Below are 24,735 nucleotides of genomic sequence, written 5' to 3'. Positions count from 1 at the left end.
TGTAAAAGTAGGACGTTTATCTTGTGTTTCAGTAAGATTATAGCGCTCTGTAGTATTATGAAATAAAATGTGTTTTTTTCCCCTCCGATTCTGGTATGTTCTCTTGGTAAGCTCTTTGACCTGCTGATAAATTCCTTTCAGCTGGCTCTTTGCTCTCCCTTATCGCTGCTCAAACAGTTAAGGACACAGACTCTGCTCTGAAAGTCACACACACTTGAATTTTTTTAATCCTTTTCATCATTTTCCTAGAAATGTATCAGAGCAGAAATGTGTGTTTCATTGAGGTTCTGTGTCACTTTGACAGCAGTCATTCTCTAAGTTTAGAGTGACATGTCACCGTATCGTGTTGAGTCTGAGCTTTGAAGTGTTGGCCTGAACCGAGGAGCCACATGTTGTGGCAACAGTAGTAAACTGTGACACAACTGATTACTTTACCCCCGACCTTAAGCTAGCAGAGGAGCAGCTACCCCAGATGAGTTACCAGTCGATTGCAGAGTACGCTCACTTCCTACTAATGTCACTTTAGATTCAACAATGAATCTGTTAAATATGTTTTGGGGGATTTTGAAATTGCAAACTCTGGGAATAACCAAGGAGAAAAGTCCCAGTCTGCATTGAAACCAGAAACCTTGTTGCTCCAAGGTGACTGCCCACCACCACCATACAGACTCTAACATCATTCACCAATTTTTCCTTATTCAAATGAAAGTTTCCAATTTTTCCTTTATTTCATCACTATAGTGATTCTCTCCATTCATTTTCCGGCATGTAGAAAATCTTGGTATCAAAACGTTCAGCTTGTTCGGGACATTACTGCTTGTATTTTTGGTATAAAAAATCTCACGGTTTCTCACCCCTCCCTTTCCCTCCTTAGTGTCTGCACTCTGCTAATTACCTGACCAGTTCCACCTGTGCCTCCCCTTTCTTAAGCTGCTCTCTGTCTGCCACTGGTGCCGGAGTGCGAAGAGCCTTTTGCCTTCTCTCCAGCCCCTCGTAAAGATCCTGTTCAAGCTTTTTTCCTTTCCCTAAGTTTTTGTTTGTCCAGTCCTGCCTTTCTCATGTTTTTGGATGTACTGTTCTGTCTGGACTCAAGTTGGATCATCTCAAGTTGAGCGTGGACCTCATCTGCAATCCTGTTCTGACCATGATCTCCTTCCAAGCTGAACTTGGATCTCGCCCGTATTCCTCCTATAATTCTCAGTTTAAGCTTCAACTACAACTTTCTGTCTCCACTGGTCAGGAGGATCCAGGGGTCTCCTCAGCTCTCCATCATCTTCCTCTGAGCCTGTGTCATTCTGGGGTTCTGCCTTAGTCTTCACACATAAACTTTATAGTTTTTAAAAATATTGAACAAAATATACCCCATAGGAAATAATTAGAACGTCTTCAAAATTCTAAGTAGATGAGTATGGACAGAAGATTGACTCACCCCGATTTGTGGGTGTGTAATTTAATTTTGGAATTTTCTGTGCATAATTCTTGATTTGAGCATAACTTTTGATTGTTACTTGCATAATTCTTGATTTGTAACTCATATTTTTTGTGCCTAAGTGGGAAAAAATACAAGATAAAATGTATACATGCACAAATTAAAATTACTACCGCTTGAAACTAATATTTAAAAATTACGCATGAATCACCTCTTACGCACATTTTGGCATTTGTGTAATGGAAACAGAGCTCAATGTGACCGAGGGTACAAGTTGTACAGAAAAAAAAAACATGAACCTGTTTGTTGTGACACTCTTTAAAGAAAGAAGAGAAGGTGTTTTAGAAGAAAAGGCCAAACCCTGAGGTCATGTGACCTGCTGGTTTTGGCCCTCTTGAAACCAGTTTTTCTGCTCTGTGATTGTTGATGTTTTGACTGCCTCAAACTGCTTCAGTTCTTTCAGATTCGCAAGACAGCCTGATATTAAAACATGACTACTAAAGCATTTTTGGACGTCTTGATGGAATGGCCACATGATAGTGAAACGACCACGCCCCCATTTCAGAACATTTTTTTTTATTTTTAATACATAATAGTTGGAAATATGAATTTCCAAAACACCAACTGTAATACAGTTATCCTTGGAAATGAGATTACCCACAAAAGCAGAAAAAAATCAGGTTGTAGTCACAGTGATGACAAATCGAGTAGTTTTACTCTCCTCTTATTTGGCTCTATCTAATTGTAATACAGTTCACTGTATTAAAATACATGTGACATGCCGCCCCTGGCCACATTACGTTTGGTTTGGATCTAGCTTTAGGGAGGAAGTGATGGTCTCACACCTCAAACGCCAATTCTGTGAGTCCACCAGTGTTTAAAAACAGAAATATTATAAGTACTATAATTTATCTACAGTGTGGGAGGGGCTGGGCTGTGGTGAAGTGGTTAGCACTCCTACCTCACTGTTAGAAGCCTCTTGTTCAAATTCTTGTTTGGTATTTTCCATGTGGAGTTTGCATGTTCTCCTAGTGCATATGTTGGTTTTCTTCAGACACTCCGGCTTCCTATCAACAGTCCTAAAACATGCCTCAAAGGTTATTTGGTGACTCAAAATTTCCCCCAGAAAGGAGGGCGGATTTCATTTGAAACACCCTTAACTAGGTCCCCTTGCCAGGGAGACTCATTGCAAGGACAACCAAGTCCCCAGGTCTAATTGTTCCATCCTATTTGGAAAATAAAGAGCCAAGTAGATGCCCACCCATCACCCCCTGAGTATAAGGCCCAAGCGAGACTTTTGATTGGGCACTGATGGGAAAGAGGCGCTCAACCATAGGAACTACCATGAGTGTGAACTGAATGTGAACTCCCCAACCAGTCAAACACTTCAGACCTTGTTCTGCCCATTGACTGTATCTGAGAAATGGAAATGGGATTGGTCCGAATTGGTATGAGTCAACTGTTTAATGGCAACCACTGTGGCCAATCGAGAGGGAGCTTGTTAGAAGCCCACACCCCTACCACCCTAAAGTGGGCTGCACGATATCTGTCAAACATTTTGAACATTGGGCGTGGGGCCAGCAGGCTCCACCTACTTTTATTGAGGCATCTGATTGGTCATTTTATAGCTTGAATACATTATAAAAATATCATGAAAAAGAAAGGATAATCAAGAACTTTATTTTTTTTTAAGTTATCAGAGCAAGAATGGTCATTCTGACTATTAGAATGACTGAGTAAAAGTTTTGAACGTAGTTTATCTGTGAAGATTTGTAATCCACAAAGGTTCCATTGAAGAACAATGTTTTAAAATTCATCTGGATTTTTTTTCCCAATAATAAAAGACCAAATAAATGCAATTCTTGAGTTCATAGGTGTTTGGACAGAAGCCCAGTTCTAAAAGTCACTTAAATCTGCGATTTCTCACACCTCCAAATGTATGTGTACATTTTTCCACTCTTCAATAGAAAGTATTTACACCTCACAAGGATTTTTACAACCACATTTTCCTCTGCTTGTCTCTTCATGTCAACTGTGGACAAAATGTTCAGAGTTGCGCAAAAATCTGGCAAAAAAACCTGAACTGAAAGAAACATTTGACTCTCAGACCTCATCGGTGTGGGGCTGAAATACGAAAACACCCGGTAAAACTGTAACAGCAAATTTGTTTTTGTTGTATCAGGTGGTCCTGATAAAATCAAATGAAAGCTGACGTTTTAAGCAGGAATTACAGTATTTGGGTCACATAAGTGCCTGTGTGTGAGAGTTCAGTGATCCTGTTGAAATAGATGTTTAGATGAGTCTCTCATTACAGGGTCCCACTGAGCACGCTTGGAAAAACCAACCATAAACATCAGGTTTCAACACTCCCTTATTCTAAAAGTCTATAGCAGTCTGGGAGTAAAAAATGTCTATTGAGGTGAAATCTTTGAGTGAACTTTAAAAGATTGTTTGTGTCTTTTGTTTGGAAGGAGGAACCAAAGATATCGTTGTGTTTCTCTCAGTCGACTGAGTGCCTCTCACTGAGCTGCCACATGTACAGACGTGTAACCATGGCGACGTAGCCTTGTGTAATGTGTGACGTCCGTTCTCCTGCAGCCTGCATGAGACTCTGTCTCATTAAGTTTCACTCCTGGAAGCCAAAACCCGACCTGCCGTCATCCTCCGAACAAAATGTTTCAGTCATTAATTCAATGCCCACGTCACGACCGTTCTAAGAGAAAAGATGCTCTTTTTTTATGTGAGTTTTGACCTTCCTGATGTTAGCTTGGATTTCATATCATTGTTTGTTCTCCTAAACTTTTCTATTTTGTCTTTAGATTATAAAGGCAGCCAATATTACATTTCCACAAGGTTAATACCGTTTTATCAAGTCCAAAACTTGATGTTAAATCATCAAGAACTCCACAGGAAACAGCTTGTTTTTAATTTTCCTGGTAAAGTTCTCACAGTAAATAGTTCCAGGGTTGGAGTTGTTCACGTTCCACCCAAACCCTCAAGGTTGTGGATGTTGTAGATGATTGTGGGGAATGGTATTTTGTTGTAAAACTGATAGGTCTGTTCCAGAGGGGACCGTTTCAGTGACCACGCCTCTGTTAGACTGCTCTAGGTCATCTTTGGCTACATCAGTAGCTTACCATCACCAAGCATGAATGAGGTGTGAATGAATATGGATATACATTGTGAGCACCTGGTAAAAAAGCAGATAAATCTAATCCACTATTATTATCCATTTTCCTAACCTGCTGTTTCCCTCTCAGAGCCGTGGGGTTGCCGGAGCCTGTTGGGTTAAGGTGGGATACACCCTGGACAGGTTACCAGTCTGTTGCAGGGCCTATGGGGCTTGAATGATTGGTTCGCCAGCTAACCGGCAGACAGAGAGTTGCTGTGACATGGCGAGGTGGTTACCTCCTATCATAAGGTCTCCTTAACCTTATATTTTCCCTTTTTCAATCCAAGTAATAATACATTTCTTCCCATTTTATTCGTATTTTTCCACCCTCAGACATCAAGCCTTCAAACTGGGTCACAGAAGCGTGGACGTTGAGGTGGACAGCAGTCATCATTCGACGTTCCTACAGAAGGAGGGAAGCTAACCGTACCGGGAGAGTCTCTGAATGATCTCATGAACCCGGACATGGAGATTACTGAGTTTCTGAAGACATTTTTAGAAAAACTAATTTTAATCTCTGAACATCCTCCACATCTTCAATCCATTATAATGAGATATATACACAGACACCGCTCCATATAGCAATGAGGCAAAAAAAGTTTGATGGTAGCTCCTCCCACACGAGTTAGGGTCACCAAGCTTATAAAGACCTTTTTGGACAGGCGTCCAGCAGAGAATTTGATGCAGGAATTGATTTTGGTGTGATTATCAGGAAGACATCCAACTCCACAAATGTTTGAATCTAAACCGCTTTGGATAAAAGGATCGACAGATGAAGTCCTGTTAGCCTCACAGAGCCACGACCTAAACTGGGTTTTCAGCCAATCGGAACCAGTTCCTCCAGGCCTCCTTGAAGAGGGAGAGATGCTCTTTTCGCTTTCTTGTTTTGTTCATAAAAAAGGAAACAATTGAAAATGACTTCAACATTCTTGCCTTCTGGGCTTTAGACATCCTCTGGTTCCAGTAAAAATGTACAAAAAAACACATTATACTCTCCATTTACTGATGCTTTTGTTTTGAACTTGGTACATCTTCACTTCTGACACCAGTCTGTTAACCCTACGTGCCTCATGTCATTATATCCTAACATACCATTATATCCACTTAATTACCATTACGTATTTGGAATTTAGGTCAGACATGAAGACGTTAAGGAGTTACAGTACATAATACGATTTTTTTTTCCTAAATGCTGAAAATGCAGCGCTTTATCACATGGTAAACGATGAAGTCAGAGTCTCCTATGACCTCACCTTGTCACTCTACGTCTAAATTTACCGACGGGGACTTTTCTGCAGCAACTTTTTATATGACAAGCTGGTGCCGTTATTATCGCTGGAAGGCCAACAGAGCCCAGAGGAAATCTCCTTTAGGCTTTAGCTGCAACTCTGACCGTCTCTGAAGGCGTAAAATTAAAATGAATGGATACATCTTCACTTCATTATTATGCAAGAAGCAGGAGAGACGAGGAAGTCATTTATGCCCCACTCTTGGTGATTGACGGCTGCTTTCAGGTGCTTTGATATATTGATTGAACGTTATGTGAGCATTTTGGAATGTAGGAATTCAATAAAGAGTTATTAAGTTGCTGCCACTAATGAGTACAACAACCTGTAGGGAAACAGGATTAGCTAGCTTTGTTCTTGGTTATTAATAAGTGACTGAGTGCAAAGCAAGCAGCTCAACCACGAAATGATGTTCAGGGGAAAAAAGAGACGGGCAGATGTTGTTTGTCGGTAATGACAGGAAGGGTGACTCACTTTCCCTCCAGGTGAAATCATCCACAAACTGTCCTGAATACCAAAGCGGAGCCTCCTTATTTCCTTCTCATGAGGGAGCAGCAGTGAAAATATTCAGGCCGTTTTCTGTCCTCATTTGCAGTTTGGAGCTGTGAGACTCCTCACATGAGGAAACCATCACATGAGCATCGACTCACCCCTTCAGCTCCTCTCTCGTCTTTTGTTTGACCAGCTCTTTTCTTCATTTTAGCTCTAAAAACTGGATTTACACGTTAAACATAAAAGTTTGGAGTCTGCTGGAGCTCCAGCTCTACTGTAGTGTTTGATACTTTCATTAATTGCCATAATAAAAACAGTGAAAAATGTCCTCAAAACAAATTAAAGAATATTGAATATAATGTGTTTTTTTCCTTGTTATAAATCAAAAAATCCACAAATAGAATTTTTTTCTTGGTAAATTTCTTAAAATAAGTTATGATGTCCTCCTCTTTTAACACATAATTTAATCTTTTAATTGACTTTAAACCCTCATCTTTAAGAATCTTGGTCTGATAATTGAAATTATGATGTCTTAAAGAAACGATACATATATCATTAAAGTAGGTATATTTATAGACACAAACTGAAAACTATTTGACACTAGCAAAGATTTCAAACTTTACTGGATATTTTATCAGGTTTTATCATGTTGTTTTAACTTATCCTCCAGGGGTTTCTCATAATCAACACTGTTGAGAATGTTTACTCAGAATAAGAGCTAAGATCTAGAAATAAGGACATTCATTAAAATGAGTTAATATCAAAACTTTCCAACTTTTTTGACAACAGAAACACTTATTTTAAGACTCAAAAAATGTTATCTTAAAATAAAAAAGTGGGAAAAGTTAGACTGGCATTCACTGTCATTAATTTTGAAACAAAAATTTTGATTTATGGTCTAAAAATAAATGCTGTAGTTTTGATTTTATGCGGGTTTTAAGATGGAGTAACTTGTAATGTAATTGTATTGTCATTTAATTCAAATTTGGTTTTAAAATGAGTCTTTTGGACTCATTACACTCTTGTTGTCAAAATTAACAACAGTTTGGCTCATATAAACCAAACAATATTGCAAACCATTTGCTTGGAATTAGCCAAAAATACTTTTTGCTGGGTTGTGTAACATTTATTTTTAATAATCATGTCTGAATGTTATTTTTTTTTTCTTATTTGTGTTTTTTGACAAGTTGTGTGAAAATCTAGATTTTTTGATATTTTTGTGTTTTATTTTATTTTACTGAATTTTATTTAATCTTTATTTTACCAGCAAATCCCAATGAGCTTAGATCTCTTTTTTAAGGAACACCTGGGCAGAAAGTCATCGTCACATGAAAATAAAAACAGTTAAGACAATAAAGTAGAAATAAAATGCAATTAAGATGAACAGAATAATTAAAGGAGGAAAGCTGCAATAGAAAAGGCTGCTTTTCCTAGTTCACTGTAGATATCTTATATATTGAAATTTAATTTTAATTAAAAATCATTTGCTGCTTCTTATTTTAATGTTCTTTTCCTATTTCCAAGCTGCTTCTTAAAATTTTTCCCACAGAATATCCTATTTTAACCGCTATAACTGTGCAACTGACCTTATTTCTAGACCAGACTAGAATGAGAACATTTTAGGATAAAGTACTTAATATTATTTGTAATTATAAGTCAAAGTAGTTTCATTTGATATATTACCAAAATAAGTTGTTTTCAGATCAAATGACACAATTACATATTCAGTTGTCTCAGCAAATTGCTACATTTAAAAAAGAAAGTTACCATCAATGATAAGATATTTGAACTAGAGACTAGACAAAATATCATTGGTGATATTGTGTTTTTGCAGTGTATGAACAGATTGAAAGCTCCAACTGTATGCAGTGTGTACATCCACATGGCAGCTGCCAGTGCAGGTTTAGCAATCCTCTTTATAAGACTGCTGAGTGCGGTAACCGGAGACGCGCTCCGAGGTTTATCCAAATCCGTGCATAAGTGACAACAGTGTCATATTAGCATGACAAGCCTGCCTCTAATTTAGGCACGAACTCTGACATCCAGAACGTCGGTGGGATTCCCCGTGAAGGAGAAAAGGTTTTCACAAAAACAAAGATGGAGGTTGCTGTCACCTTTGTCCAAATGTACCATCAAAGGAACCCAGGATTTGATGAAAATGGACAGTAAAATGGTTGTATAGGTAAAGTCTTCTAGAGCTCAGAAATGACTCAATTTGTGAAAACTTAAACCACAAACAAAAAGCAAAAATTACAAATAAAAACAATTTTATGGATCAAAATCAATAAAAGCAACATAAAACCACCAGAAGTCAAATAAAGTGTTGATATGAAGTTGAAAGTTTCTCACAAAGTCTCCAAGTATTTAATATTTAAGTTGGACATCCTGAATGAAAACTTTAAAAAATCAAAATCTAAGAGCTACACATTTGTTCTCAGTGGAACAGATTTAGCAAAGAATGGATTCAATTCAATTCAATTTTCTTTATATAGCCAAATTGCACAACACAGTTGTTTTAACGGGCTTCACATTGGTGATTGTCCAAAAACATAAAATCACTCATAACCAGCTCAATAGCTGATTGCTAAACTAAACTAAACAAACTGAGCTAAACTCAGCATTCCTGCCCTTAGATCCTCCTTCTTAGTGAGGAAAATAGGCATCACACCAGGACTGCTAAAGAAGAAATATCTTATCTAACTCTACACTTTAACTCTACAATTACATGCTTGAATTGTGGAGTAGATGGGCTCATCCAGATGGAACTGGGGGACAGCTGGGGGTACGAGACGAGCCAGAGGTGAGGTCCACTGCCAAGGACAGGAGCAGAGACACTCTTTCATCCAGATGGAGCTGGGGGACATCTGGTGGTGCAAGAGAAACCTGAGGCGAGGTCCACTGCAAAGAACAGGAAGACAGATGATCCACCTGGAATCTGGAATCTCTCCCTCTCCAAGACGAGCCTGAGGCGAGGTCCACTGCCAAGAACAGGGGCACAGATGAGCCACCTGGAATCTCTCCCGCTTCGACATAAGCCAGAGGTGAGGTCCACGACCAAGGACAAGAACCCAGAGGAGCTACCTGGAATCTGGAATCTCTCCTTCTCCGAGTCGAGCCACAGGCGAAGTCCATGACCAAAGACAAGAACACAGATGATCCACCTGGAATCTGGAATCTCTCCCTCTCCAAGACGAGCCTGAGGCGAGGTCCACTGCCAAGAACAGGGGCACAGATGAGCCACCTGGAATCTCTCTCGTTTCGACATAAACCAGAGACAAGGTCCATGACCAAGGACAAGAACACAGAGGAGCTACCTGGAATCTGGAATCTCTCCTGCTCTCCCGGAAGAGGTGGGAAAGAGTGACAACACAAAAATTGCACTGCACCAAATGCAGACATGGAGAACTAAATGAAAAGTAAATGATAGAGAATGGTGAAGAAGGGAAGCAGATCAAATTCATTGAGAAGTATTAAGTAAAAAGTCAGCATCATCTGTAAGGTAAATTCAAACATCGTCTGCAAAAAGTTAGAAAAAAACTTGTGTCAGAGCAGCATAAAGCAAAAATAAACTCTTTTTTTAGGTCAGGAAATGTTTCATAAAACATTCCAAGTTCCTGCTTGAGCAGAAACTCTTCAAAAGTCCTTCATTCAAATGTAAACAAAATCAGACAACCCCACTACGAAACAGAGATGAGTCTGCTGCCCTGATTCGGACCAGAATCCACTGCCCGAAACTGAGACGCGTCCACCGGCGGACGTGTTTCAGTTTCAGCCCAGCAGCTGTGAGGTTGGTTTCATCTTTGCTGCGGTTACGCAAACAACAGGAAACGAGGACCCAGATATGTACCAGCTGGGGTGCAGCAACGTCAAAACGACTCTGTGGTTTTCTTCAACCTCCCACATCCTACCAGATGAAGGTGCAGAGAGAAACATTTTGTTTCTAGAAAGATTAAGTTTAAAGACTTCCAATGAAGAAGGTGTTTTTGGTGTTTTTAACATCTTATTGTGCCACTTTTCTAGTGATGGAGGCCATTCATAAAGTTTAAAATTCAATTTCTAAATTTCTTCTTCTTCCAAATGTTGTGAATCAGGAGCAGGAAAAAGATTTAGTTTAAAAAAGATTGTGTTTATATGGTGGGTGGGTCACAGTGACTATCCGCCCCATTTTGATCCATCCACTTATAGACGATTAGATCCATGAACATCATTGTTTTCTTCGTCTGAGCTGGAATCTGGATCAAAACCGTAAGTCTGGATAGCTCTGACATTACTAGGTTGGGTTTGGGGTGTGAGGGTCTGTAAGCTAGTGAGAGAGAGAGAGTAACAGAGAGTGAGGTGAGGGGAAAGGGGTACGGGGTTGCTCTGCATCAATGGTCCCACCCACAACTCAGAGGGGATTTTCTAATACACTACTACAGAAACTATGTCCTTAACAAACAACAGATTTTTTCTATTTTTTTGGCCAAAAATTGCATAATATGAATTAAAAGACTATTAGGAACACTTAAAATAGATCAAAATCTGATCGGAGTGGGAGTGACACTTTCATAATTCACTTATTGTAAATATTTAAAAAGCTCAATTTTAGAAATGAATGGGCTATTTTTCTAAAAAGTTTACTGAGACTTGAGGCCTCTTGCTGGGTTTTGGTAAGTAAGAAATTGGACCAAATGGCTCTTTTGGTGACTGGACTAGATGTTTTCAGCTAGAAACAATTAGGGTGGTGGGGGCGTGTCTTGAGAACATGGGAGCTGTCAACCGGAAACAAAACTCATCACTGAGTTTAGAAGGAAGGTTAAGAAAAACAAGTTTTTTTTTTTTAATAAGTTCAGAAATGCTTCCCATAACCCTCCACATTGAAAATCAGGAACATCCAGAACAGTCCAGACACACCTCAAACCGGGTTGGACCAGTATGACTTGTAGGTATGTTTGCTGATTCACTGAGAAACTGGTTTCTTCAGATGTATCTGTTACTTTATCTGGGTCACTTTGAGCCAAAGCAGTTTGAGCATTCAGTATGAACATTACTGAGATGGTTTCTCTGTCTGACGAGGAAGAAAAGGTTATAGATACCTTCAGGTCATGACCTCCAGGATGGAGCACCTCCATGATCAGGCTTTTCTCTGCTTAAGTTGTTGAAAATCTCTAAATATCTCACTTTAATTACAATGGAACCAGATTTCTAGGTTTTCTAGAAAACCAATATTTAACTTTAATTTGACCTGACAATTAATACTAGTGGTTTAGCTTAAAAGTGGCTTTAGCTCTGCATGGATTCATCTTACTAAAAAAAAAAAAAAACAAGTGAGGGGCATTTATTTTCTGACTTTACGAAAGCCATCTTGGTGAATCAGACAAAAGGATAGACATTTCAACTTTTGTGGTTCATCTTTCTACAGTGAACTGAAGAAATGATACAGCAGCAATAGTGGCCTTGTATAAACAGATCTTCTCTGTTTGATAAGGAGTTTACTTAATTTAAATTCGAAACATGGATCAGACCATTAAGGAAAGACCGGGTTGAGGCGTTTTCTGAATCCTTTTCCCGGTTTGATGCCAAACTAGGCAAAGTTTGGAAAATTAGACTATTTTTTCCATTCATTTGGAAAAACCAAGCAAAAATAGGAATCAGGTTCCAATACAGTGACTCCAGGTGGAATTTAGCACTAAAACTTTAGATTCCAATTTTTAGTTGTCCCAAGCAGAAACTGTTAAAAAGTTTCTACACTTTAAACACAAACTAGCTTCTGTATTCACTCTGGATTTAAAGCATCAAGTTTGACTCAACTTCAGGATTTGGCCTCAACATTCCTCACATGCAAAACTCTTCTGGACTCAAATGTGATCACTTTCCCTCCAGATTTGCAAGAACTTATTCCTCCATAACCATTAATGATTCCATAATTCTTGTTTACTCTAGAAATTGTCTAAATCCCCCATTTTCTTGGTTCACACTGAAAAACAAAACAAAAAAAGTGTTAAAGTAAAACTAAAGTCTGACACAAGATGCAATGCAAAATTTTTTTAATGCAGTAATTTGCTTTAAGAAGAGCAGTTATGATCAGAAAACAGATGAAATTTACAAGCGTACAGACAGACTCCGGATATGACACAAATAAATAAAGTAATATTTAAACATTGGGTCCCCCCCTTCCACTAAATACATAAACAAATACTGTAATTCACCCAAAATTAGTTCAGGACAGCGAATGAAAGATTTTCTGGCAATCTTAGATGCTGTGATGTGAAATCATTTGGGTCCATCTGCCACACGGTGATGGCACAGACCTGCTGTCATGCTAAAGACCCCCAGCAGTTAAAAGATCTTCTTACAGGTGTTTTTTTTCTGGATTTGATGAAGCTACACATCATGTGTATGTACAGTGTGCTGTAACTTTGCGGCCAGAGGAGCCGATTCAGACGCTGATAAGTTGGGGGAAGAGTTCGTTAGCGAACATGTCCTCCCAGCCGTCGGAGCAGAGCGGGGACGACATGTCGCTGAACGGGGAGGGGGACCCTTCGTATCCGGAGTCGCTGTAGGTGTCCGCCAGGCAGGCCTCCTTTTCCAAAGAAGCCAGGGCGGGTTGAGGGGAGCAGGAGAAGAGGTCAGCCGTCTGAGCCTGGCAGGCCGGGATCACCACCTCCTCCGGTTCGTCCTTCACGCAGACCGTCTCCTCCTCCACCACAACTTCCTCCTCGGCGGGGAAGGACGCCTCATCTGTTTTCTGGTCTTTGCTGCTCTCCAGCCCTTCCACGGGCTTGGTGTAGATGTGGTCAAAGTGAATCAGTTCATTAAGGGTCTCCAGCTTAACTGATGGGGCCCCCACAGCTGCAGGTGCGGCGGCAGGTACTGGGTCGCCCCCTCCGACCAGCAGCACCTCCTGGGGCGGCTCTTCGCATGACTTGAGGAACAGCTCTGGGTCAAGGATGTCCAGAATGCCCAACAGCAGATCAGACTGGGGAGGGAAGAAGGTCGATCAGAACCGAGATCCAAACCAAACTTTGCTTTAGAAAAGAAAGCACTGGAGCTCACCTCAGCGTCTGAAGAGTAAGGACTATCTGTATCCATTGAGAGGTCTTCAGCTTTAGGGACTGCTGGGCCTGCACCTGCTGCGGAGGCACACATAGCCTGAGTGCTGCGGACTCAGAAGACCCGGTCCCCAAACCTGCTTCGCTCACACTGGACGACAAAGTCTGGACCTTCATGGGGTTAAAAAAAAGATAATAAAGTCAAAAACCTGCTCAGAAAACCAAAAAAGATGCAACCAAATCAGAATTCCCACCTTTGGTTTTGACTCGAGAGTGTCCAACCCAAGTCTCTGTCTCAGTTCCTCATTTTCTGTTAACAAACCGCTGGATTTTTCCCGGAGCAGCCGGTTTTCGATGTGAAGTTTCTGGTTCTGCAGGAGGAGAAGCAGAGGTTAGAACAGGGGCGTCAAACTCAATCGCACAAGGGGCCGAAATCTAAACCACACCTTAGGTCGTGGACTGAAACAGGATAAACATTTAACAATATGAGCCTACATTTTTAAAACTTTAAAATTGTAACTTAACATAATTATGAACTTTAGCAAAACCAGTTAACATGTTGCTGAAATATTACCTAAACTCCAAAATAACCTGAAAAATCGCAGTATATGCCAAAATAGTCCAAAAAGATAGCAGAATGCTCAACTTTAAAACTAATTTAACATAATTATGAATAATAAAAAGGCAGGAATTTCATTCCAGCATAAGTCAACTTAAACCTTAAATTATGCAAGTTAGAAATAAGCGCAAGATAACGTCAGGCCATTAATAATAATAAAATGACCTGGAGGGCCAGATAGATTTACCCAGAGGGCCGGATCCGGCCCACGGGCCTCGACTTTGACACATGTTAGAGCAAGAGCGGCCAAACTTTGACACATGGCCCGCGAAGGGTTTTAAAATTTGACAGAAGGGCTGCAGTAAAAGCAGATCGAAAAAAAATAAAAAAATAAAAAAAGAAAGAAAATGTACTTTATTTTTTATTTAAAATTGAAATTAAAACTGAGCATTTTGGAGTTTTAACTTAAAAAAATAGATTGCTCTCATTTTTGCAGCAGATGTCCCTCAGGAAAAAAAAAAAAAAAAAAAAAAAAAAAAGCAAAACTTGGAGAAATGTTGCGTTCATGTGGTGTTTTAATGATTGCAAAATGACCGACTTGGGAAACAACAAATCCACCAGAATAAATCATTAAAGGATTATTAATACAAATTATTCCAGTTTGGTGGGCCAGATTAAAGGGCTTGACGGGCCGCATTTGGCCCTCGGGCCGTGGTTTGCCCACCCAGAACTCTTCAGTCAGCAGTGATTTCCCCTCATAATCACTCATGTCACGCACCTCCAGCTCCAGCTCCAGGACCTGCTGCTCCAGCTCCCCCATTTTGGCCTTTTTCCTGTCTCTGGCCGTCTGTGCCGCCACTCTGTTCTTGAGTTTCCTGAGGAGGAAGAAGGATTTCCGTGATGCTGCTGCTGCTGACCCGCACGTTCAGCCATGTTTGTGCCACGCAGGCACGCGCCCGTTCAAAGGGCGCAGCGTTATCAGAGGAGCCGCAATCTGCCTCATTATTACATCTTTAAATATCTACTTTATGAGCTGAAAAGTCGGCTAAAAGCTGAAGTTGTCGTTTACTCTGGGACAAATTGGTCAACTTTGGGCGTGTCCGTCGAAATGTGAGCAATAGCGGCCTCATTTTCGAAGTTGTTCCTTTTTTAAATTTTTATTTTTACTCCACCAACCTGCGCAGTGCCTTCTCTTCTGGACTGAGGTGCGTGAGCCTCTGCCGCTTCCGTACCGGCGGCCCCGCGGATGTGTTCGAGTCCGAGTCCGACGACACCTGGCTGGACGGGAGAACGACGGAGATGGGCCGGCCGAAGGCCGTCTGCGAGCCGCCGGACGAGCCCGCCTGCTTCCCGGATATCAGGAGCACTTTGTGGGCTCCACCGCTCCCCGTAGCGACCACCACCATGACTGAGCACCCCTTCTTTATGATATCTGACTATTAAAAATAAAAATAAATTCTCCGGGTCGCCCCGAAAAATGTCAGATGATCCTTGAGCGGCTCCTCTCCTGGTTGAGGATGTGGGCAGCAACTGCGATCTTTTCTATCGTCGTGGTGCAATTTGATTGGCTCCCTGGGCTGTGACGTAAAACCATATCGATCTGTAATTGGTTAAGGTGCTGATGCAAGTTTACACTGATGCTTCACAAATTTAAAGCCCCTCAGGTTCCTGTTGATGTTTTGAACGTTTGCTTTCTCTTCTGTCATAGTTGCATCAGATTTTATCTCCAATGAAGAAAAATGTTCTTTATATCAATGCTTGTCAATGAAAAATATCAATAACAAATACTTCAAATTAGCATTTTTGTGTAAAAACAATAGTATGATGAACATAATTAAAGATGCAGAAACACTCAAAAGTATTTATTTCTGTCGAGCTTAGTGCACTTGTAAAAACTTGTTTACAACCATACAAAATGCACTCTATAATTAAAGTTTGAAATAACTGCAAAAAAATTATGTAACTTTGTGGATCATTATTAGCCAAAAAAGCTTAACTCTGAAGAGTTAATTAAAAAAAAACGTAGTACTGAAATATTCTGATTATCTTCGATATTTGGCCCTTACACTTAAGATAAATGTAAATTTATGAACACAGTTACTGTTTTGACCAATGAAAAGTTCAAATTTTTATGAATTGTTTAAAATTTGAGTAAAACATTTAGCTGAAAGTTTAATAAATACATTTCTACTATTATTTTTTAATTCCTAATACCTAAATATTTCAAAAAGCCATTAAAGTAAGCAAAAGCAAAAGCAGAATGGTACTTTAGGAACAGAACATCTGACACTAGGAGAACTAAACAACTGAAAGTACACTGTTGAGGTCATGTGTGCCAAAAATCATAATGAAGAAGCAGCAGAAGACAAGCTTTATGTTATAAAGGCTGCATTGGCTACAAGCTGCATTCACAATCAACAATTATTCTCTTAATTTTCAAATTAGTTTTAACTTCTATGTCAGTCTACATTTTTTGTTTTCTCTCATTTCCTCATTTTCCCTTTTATTACGGTAACTAATTAACCAACTTAACAAGTTTTACCACTCCTCATTCCTGCTTTGAGATTTCCTTCTTCCTTAAAGTAACATTCCTTTTGTTTTAAGACTTAATTGACTTTTTTTATTTCTTAAAAAAAATGGAAAATTGTGAAATCGACTGATTTGAACGTTGTTGTTGTGGAAGATGATAAATGGGACGGCTTCACCATTTATTCGGTTTGTTTAAACTTCAAACGTCATCCAAGGCGCAAATGTTCAGGTTTGTTTAGTTAGTTGAAATTAAAGTCATTTCTTCGGAATAAAATGAAAACCTCAGGATGTGGTTGCAGCAAAATAAAAAAAACTGTCAAGTCAGCAAGTATGTACTCTCTCAAGTAAAAAAGTCTGATGTGAAGTTCATCACATAAACTGACTTCACACGGCTTTTTATGCACTTCAGCAAAAATACAGGTTGAAAGTAAAATGTGATAACCTAAGCAGCTTCTCTTCCTTAAACTTTTATTTGCTTTTAAACAGGAATTCACGTCTGCAGCTCGGCAGCCCTTTGCCCTTCCTTCTACTTTGTGACTCCAGCGACGATAACAGCAGCGACGAGAGCAAACAGCTTTACTGCCACTGCAGAGCAAACATCTGAAAAAGTGAGAGTCTTAGTTTGCAACGCTGCGCATAACCGGATCTGAATACAGGACATCCTCCATTTAAAAGTGCACAAAGCTGAGCAAATATCTATTTGCTTTCTTTGCATTTTCAGTGTTAGGGTTGTTGTGACACAGAGAAATGGATAGTAAAGTCAAACATTTCTTCACTTTGGTAGGAAATGCTATTAGATGTCATCAAGAAAAAGAATAGCAAAACACTTTGCAGTGAAGTTTGGGAATGTTTTTCCACTTTTTATCTCAGTTTTACTGTGTTTCTATCTTTGAAAGAATAGTATGAAAATGTTCAAGCTCCTACGCAAGCTAATCATGCTCACGATTTCCCTGCTCCTGATAGGGATAGTAGCGGTTGTGTCGGCTCACAGAGTTGTAAGCTTCTAATGAAAATCCTCTTATGAGGCCTGTATGCTCACCTGGGTGTAACAACACAGTATAAGTGAAGTTACAGCCCACCGGGCAGTGAGAGGCGAGAAGATTAAAGCGCTCTCCAAATGTGGCGGTCCCTGCTGCTCTAAGTGTCTTCAAGAATTTGAAGTGAGTTTGAAGAACACTTGGAGGAATCTTACGTTTACTTTGGAATGAAACAGGGCTGAAAAAGAGGATCCTAAAAATTTTACCTACAAAGTCCCCATCACTCATAAAAGGGGATTTTTTGACTCTTTCCTAGACAGGAATGAAATAAAACCTACCGCCGAACCTTCACTTCAATAAGCAAAGAACTTGAAAGTAGAATTGAAAGATTTAATTGTGAAGATATTTGTGAAACATTTAGGATGAAAATAAAAGTCTTTTGGCGGTTGGGCTCTGGGCTGGAGAAATCTTGCTTGCTAATGAAGACCTTGGGCCAGGTGAAGAGACCCCCCCATTCAAGTTTTGGAGGAGACGAGGCGCAGGAAGCTGGGGGAGCCAGGTGAAGAGACCCAGAGCCCGGACGCTGATAAGGGTTAGGCAGGACCGCGCCAATCGAAGAGCCAGGAGGAGAATGGGGTTGAGGTGGGCAGGCTCAATGTCTGGAATGTGGAAAAAACAAACTTTACTGAATTTTGTGCTTCTGACTGTGGATACTAATTGATGAGTGACGATGAACACCCTGCATGCTCGAGAGGAAGTAAATCTTCGTTATTAATTGCGCCAAAAGCTTCACTATAACTGGCCTTATGGGTGGATGTAGCCGTTCAAGAGAGAAAAATAGTCAAGCCTGTATGTGGCACGCAGGTGAAACGTAAAGGTCGTAGACTACTTTGTGAGCCCTTATTATGCATTCATGCTGAACGTGACTCGTATGGCAGAGGCGTCAAGTTTGAATGTGAAGACAATGTACAGACACAATCTGAGGTTGTGGGATTTAGGCCGTGGGAGCAAGGTTAACACAAGAGACAGCTTTAGGTTGTTTTCAGTGACTCGATCAAAGGGTAGAAAATTGCATCCAACATGGCCGCTCAATGCAGGAATTTTCATCTTGAACTTCCTTCCATTTTCTTAACCCGTTGGGGCCATGGGGTTGCTGTCCCGGTTACTGTTGAGCGAAGGCGGGACACACCCTGGACAGGTCAACAATTGGTCTCAGAGCCCATGGAGCTGGAGCAATCAAGCCTACAACGCTAGCCAGCTGCCAGGTAAATAGCATAGCCAGCGTAGCCAGCAGATCCCTCCAGCTCCAAGGGCCTATAATGTTATTCTAATTTTAACCAAGACAATAATAAAAAGATCCTTGTTTTACTTTTATTTTTCAGCTCTCAAGTTAATGCTCAAATTGGACCACAGGCAGACAGAAGTAAAGTTTAAAACGACCATCAGGAGTAAAGTACACCACATCAAGAGAGACTGAATGATCTGTTGAACCCAAACATGGCAACATGTTTGCTTCTGTAGAGCTCTCCAAAACATATAAACCCAAGCTACTCGCTCAACATCATCCATGCTTTCCATGATGTGGTAACGGATGAAGTCCAGAAAAACTTTGGCAGTCGCTCCGCGGTCGGGGCTTTACAACGTCAAGCAGTAAATTTGACATGCATCCAAAGAGAGGCGGCAGGTGCAAATATGACGCACGGAATGAAAATCTTCATTCACAATTTTGTCTATGGCCGTGCTGCAGGGAACAACTCTTGTACAACATATAGCACAGGTCTCGAACTTCACCCCTGGAGGGCTGGTGTCCTACATGTTTTCCAACCAAGCTGCCATAGAAGCTTCTTATTGGCTAAACACACCTGATCCAGATAATCAGCAGCAGATAAGGCAGGGTTTCTGGAAAACCAGCAGGACGTTGGCCCAGGACTTGAGTTTGACACCCCTGACATATAGGGAGGGGTAAGTTAAGGTGAAGTAAGCGAGACAGATGGATTTTTGATTTCATACTTTATGTAAACCATATAATTCTGTAAATTCTCCTTGTAGTGTTAAAAAAAATTAATCAATGGACAATGTTCTTAATGCCATTGGTTTGTATAAGACCGTGACTATTAAAAGAGAAGGGAGGGTATGATGTCACAGAACTCACACTATTCCAAAATCAGTAGACCAAACTTTATCCATAGATTTCTGTGTGACCCATTGGTTTTCACTACATCAATTTTTTAGTTTGGGGTCAGGTTAGAGGGGGTTGGTGGACAGGGGTGTGAATGTGACGTCAACAAACCTTTTCTTTCCAAAAATAGGCAAAAAACTGCACACCTGTCAGGTGTTTGATTGCATTTACTGAGACATTTTTCAGAGCTTATAATTGGACTGTTTTGTTAATCAGCCACACCCACATGTTTGAATGATTTTGATCATGAAATTAAAAAAAAAAAAACTTGTACAGTTATCATTAAGTATTAGAAAATGAAAGTAAAAGCCAACTTTTAAGCATTTCTGATGTAAATATTATTTATTTTTTTACTGAAGTGATCAAGACAAGCTTTGATTGGGTTACAAACTAGCGAGTGGTTACACAGAGAACTGTGTTGGCTCCACCTTACAGTTTAAAGGCAGAGTCGAAGGTTTGATGGTTACCCATCAGTCAAAGGGCCACACCTCTTTGGAGCACCATTTAAAAGCAGCACACGGCCACAGAGAGAGTCCATGCTGAGCTTATCATGCTTCCACCTCACTGCAGACATGACACTCGGGTTTCTGTTCCATCTTCTCTTAATTGACAAAGAGAAGAAGTTCAGGTGCAGTTCAGATCAAGACACATAATCCTCGACATTACCAGGTCATACAGCTCAAACAACCAGCCTTTAGTCTACCATTCATTTCTGTACAGAACTGGTGCTTTCTGTTGGTAAAACTATTTTTTTGTGATATTTTTAGATAGATCCGTACTTTTGCACATACATTTTTTAGATCAGTGTCTTTTCCGTTCAGTTTACTTTATAGATTGTTTCAATTTGTTGAAATGAAAAAGTTTTTCTCTTTATAATTATATCTACACCAGAGAAACAAGAAGTCTCCTAAGCCTGTCATTGTGAAACAGTTGACAGCCAGGCGTTCAGTTTCAGGCCTTAAATTATCTCTTACACAACCTGGATTTCACTAATCTTCCTCAAAGGGGGGGCTGCATGAGGAACTAAAGCTCCACTCAGCTTTGTCTGGAGGACTCGGCTGAACCAGAGCTTAAACCAAAGCGCACACAAACATTCAAACACAGACGAGCTTACGAAGGCGGCAGCGAGGATCCTCCCTGGTGTTTGACTCTGTCATTAAGGTGGGTGGAATCTCAGAGCCAAGCGAAAGGGTTGGAAAAGCATCTTTGAAAACCGCTTAGACTTCTTCCAGATGAGGACGTAACTGATGCAACACATGTCCAGACAGCTGAACGTAAACCTGGAGACGTTCAGAACTGTGTCAAGACAAGTCTGCGTTCAACCGTCTGTAAACCCGACAGTTTCCAAAGCAGATGTTCCCAAATTTCATCAGCCACAGAGAGCTTCTCATAACCCACGATTCAATGGATTTTTTTTTGTTTCTTTAACGTGTTGTTTAAATGAGAGTATGAAATACATTTTTTAAGAGGTTAAAACCAATTCATGTCAGTAGTTTCTAGAGCTGCAGATGTGAAAACTCTTGAGTTCTGGTTTAGACCAAACAGACTAATTCTGGTTCAAGAGAGTCCTGGTTTATTTGTCCTGTTCTCACACCCACACAAAATCTAGACAGGATTTTGATTCATGAGGTCATTGCTAAAGCTGAATTTTATATGGCCCACTTTCACATATAGCACTCTCAATAACGGACAGAAGACTGGAGCCAACCAAACCTCCAAGATGAGACATGCAATTACAGCAGCTGCTCACTGGGGGGCGCTGGGATGTTGTCCCTGCTTGAACAATGTCGCAAAAATGACAACAACAAAAAAAAAATATAAAACTGAGTGCAGGAATTTTCCAATAGTGAAAGCAAAACTAGACGGTAAAGACATATCGGTGAAGTACAGAAGTTGTAACCTGCACAAGTAAATGTCCCGCCTACGTATCAATCCTGGCGTTACGTTAAAGAGATTTTAAGCGATCAGTTAAACACACGGGTCAGCTCAAGTGTATTTTGAAGAACCAAATTTTTTTTGTTCTGCACTTCTTCAGATTTCTGTTGTACAATGTAGTATTAGGGCCAGTTTACAAATAATTTTTTTGGCTTCAAATTACGACTTTAAATCTTTTAGATTTATGAAAAAGTCTGAACTGTTAAATTACGAGAATAAAGTAGTATATTTATGACTTAAAATGTCATAGGCTAAATTTATGACTTATATCTCATAAATTTACAAGATTAAAAATCTTAAATTTATGTGAAAAAAACTTGTTATTTAATACTCGTATTGTTGCAAATTTTTTTTTTCTTTTAATGAAAGACCTTTTCTATGAGTGACTCACTTCTGACCACTGACTGTTTATGATAACTCAACCACATGACTCCTCCCCCTCCTCCAGACCTAGTTTTAGCAAGAACATGTTAAAAAGAGACACCAGAGCAAGAATGGTTATTCTGACAAATATAATGACTGAGTAATAGCTGTTTATTTCTCTATAGAATTCAATGGAATTTTGGCTTTTTGGGACCAGCGGGTGGTTTCTATTTGGAATGCAAGGGGGGAGGGGATGACAAGTTCAGTTTTAACAAGAGGACCACATTCATGACAAGATTTAAGAGTTGTAGTCACTTTTATTAAAACGTTTTATTGTAAATCAATGATTTCGTGTTCAGGATTAACTTAAAATGTGTAAAAAGAGGGAAACATTTTATAAATTTCAAAAATAATATTAACAAAAACCGCTTCTCTCTGCAGACAAGCTAATTCACAGCATGTTAGGAGTAACGGTATGTCAAAGAGGATTTTAGGTTTTGACAGAAACACGTCAGGTGTTAAAGGTTTAAAGCTTAAAACACAAAAAAAGGGTAATATATAGTGTTATATAAAAGTGCAGTGGCGCTGAAGGAGGGTTTGATGTTCCAGTTCTGGACTTCCTTCTGGCTATTGATTTTCAGCTGCCATTTTGTCTGCCACCAGGTCCCCCTCAGTTCTAACAGACAGCCAATGACTCAGACTGACTCGGATCAAACACTGCTTACTAACATTGTCTGGCTCCAACATGGCGACGTCCCTATTGTGAAAAATATGGCTTCAGAACTAACTTGATTGTCGTTGGATGACACACAATTGGTCAACTTCTCATAAATCAACACATTCTCACTCCCAACTCGTCATATATTGGCGTTTGGTTAAGGACCACTTTGTGACGTTTTGGGTTTCCCCAACTTGTAGCTTTTTGACGTACTGGCTGTTCCCGTTAAACGACAGGTCCCCAACCTCTGGGTCGCGAACCAGAACCAGTCCATTACTGTGACGAATAGTGTACCGGTACCCAAATCCGGTACAGGTACCCTAACCTTAACTTGACACCAGACCAGATGCGGTACCAGAACCGAACAGGTACCAGATGCAGTACCAGACGCTAACCAGAGGCAAACCAATACTGGGTTAGGGTTATGGTACGGGTACTGAGTTAGGATACAGGTTCTGGACGAGTCTCGAGGACCAGTGCACATCTGGTACCGATCCTGAGGTTGCGGATCCTTGATTTTACAAACAGCCAGCATGTCAAAAAATGACGAGTTGGGGACACCCAAAACGTCAGGCAGAGGTCTTCAACCAAACGTCAATATGTGACGAGTTGGGGATGAGAATGTGTTGCATAAATACTCAATGGTTCTCACAAATTGATAAAATATTGTGTTTGGGTAACTCAACTTGAACCTTTCTTCTTTACATTGATTTGAAGACAGTAAACCAATAAGGATACACATAACCAGGAATCATAGGTGCTTCTCTGGGTCCACACCAATGAGTGCAGTGTGAGCATAGACTAAGGGGGAGGAGCAAACAATCATGTCCTGGTGTGGTTAGAGGTACAATTCAGTGTGGATCAATTCAATGAGGTCAGATTGTCCTAACTGCATAAGGATAATCTCTAAAGATGACCTAATACTGGACATCAAAGGGTTGTTGGTGTTTCCCAAACTGAATAAGCAATGGGTGACAGTGGAGAGGAAAACTCCCAGTATATGGAAGAGCAGGAGAAAAAAACTTCCAGACACAGAAAACACTGGAATATGAGTTATTAGACAGAGAAATGTTGGGATTACCAAGTAAAGTCATTTCACTTTTTATGTTTTAATAACTTCTCAGTTCAAATAAAACTCATTACAAGGATTTTGTTTCTATCTTTTATGAAAAACAGGATGAAATATAATCCATCAGCTTCAGATCATAAACATAATCAACCGTCCAGCGGTTAGCTGGAGTGTTAGCAGCAGAAACGGTTTCTGCAGCGACGGCTCGGCTTGCAGGGTAAACAGAACCACCCCTGTGTGCTCGCGGTGGGCGTTCAGGGTAAACAGGGGGTTATGGTGCAAAGCCAGGCTTGACAATGAGGGTGAGCGGGGTCACACCCTGGGACAGCAGCCAGCTGCAGAGGGGGGGTGGGGAGGCATAGATGTTTACATACGCCTCCTTTACTTTTACACGTGTTTCTCCTTACCCACAGTCCTCTGGGGTGTTTGCTGGGCCTGGACTCTTCCCACAGCATCCAGTTTCTGTCTGCCATTATTTAATCGTCTCTCCGTCAAAATGGGCGGCGAGGCGAGCTGTTTGATTTACTTGCCAGCAGTTGGCTCCATATCGGTGCACCTGCATTTGTGCCAGCAGCTGTTAGGATAAGGCGACCTCCACTTTGCATGTACAGATCATGAAAGCGACTCATCATCGCGACCTTAGACTCATCGTGTTGAGTGAAGGCAGATCAGATGATTCAGTGTCTATCAGGACAGATCTTTCCGGCTTTGCTGTGATGTAACAGGGATCTGTCGCAACACAGAAGCAAGAGGAAACCTGTGGAGTCTAGATGTGATGAAACCTGCTTTGATCTCACACACTTTCTCATTTTCCGTCTTTGTCAGGACTTCCTCATGCTTAGCGTGTTGAACAAACGTGTGTGTGTGTGTGTGTGTGTGTGTGTGTGTGTGTTTGTGATGCTCAGTCAATGTCGCAATGCTTCATCATTTCCTTGTTTTACAGACACCCCTGCAGGTAAAGAACTGGTGTGTTCTACCGCCACCTGCTGGAAACCT

At 40.4% G+C, this 24,735-nt stretch overlaps 1 protein-coding gene and 2 long non-coding RNA genes across 3 annotated transcripts; 1 reads left to right on the top strand and 2 right to left on the bottom strand.

Annotated features, from left to right (window-relative positions):
• The first annotated feature begins 4,017 nt into the window (after positions 1-4,017).
• LOC112148614 lies at positions 4,018-7,564 on the top strand. Its single transcript, XR_002919649.2, has 3 exons — positions 4,018-4,169; positions 4,690-4,829; positions 4,935-7,564. It is a non-coding gene; the product is annotated as an uncharacterized LOC112148614 (long non-coding RNA).
• A 4,824-nt stretch (positions 7,565-12,388) lies between these two features.
• Positions 12,389-15,502, bottom strand: xbp1 (X-box binding protein 1). Its single transcript, XM_024275855.2, is given in 6 exon segments — positions 12,389-13,337; positions 13,415-13,522; positions 13,525-13,581; positions 13,665-13,781; positions 14,748-14,844; positions 15,146-15,502. Coding segments are annotated over 6 exon segments (1,149 nt in total). The 5' UTR covers positions 15,376-15,502; the 3' UTR covers positions 12,389-12,797.
• Positions 15,503-17,851: 2,349 nt separating this feature from the next.
• LOC118599187 lies at positions 17,852-24,490 on the bottom strand. The gene is made up of 2 exons (XR_004948480.1): positions 24,147-24,490; positions 17,852-18,134 (listed from the first exon to the last, which is right to left on the bottom strand). It is a non-coding gene; the product is annotated as an uncharacterized LOC118599187 (long non-coding RNA).
• Between the last annotated feature and the right edge of the window lie 245 nt (positions 24,491-24,735).

Source organism: Oryzias melastigma, linkage group LG9 (assembly GCF_002922805.2).
Source record: "Oryzias melastigma strain HK-1 linkage group LG9, ASM292280v2, whole genome shotgun sequence".
In the NCBI taxonomy this organism is placed as follows: domain Eukaryota; kingdom Metazoa; phylum Chordata; class Actinopteri; order Beloniformes; family Adrianichthyidae; genus Oryzias; species Oryzias melastigma.
The sequence above is the reverse complement of the archived record's forward strand: the minus strand, read 5'-3'. Positions and strand labels throughout refer to the sequence as shown.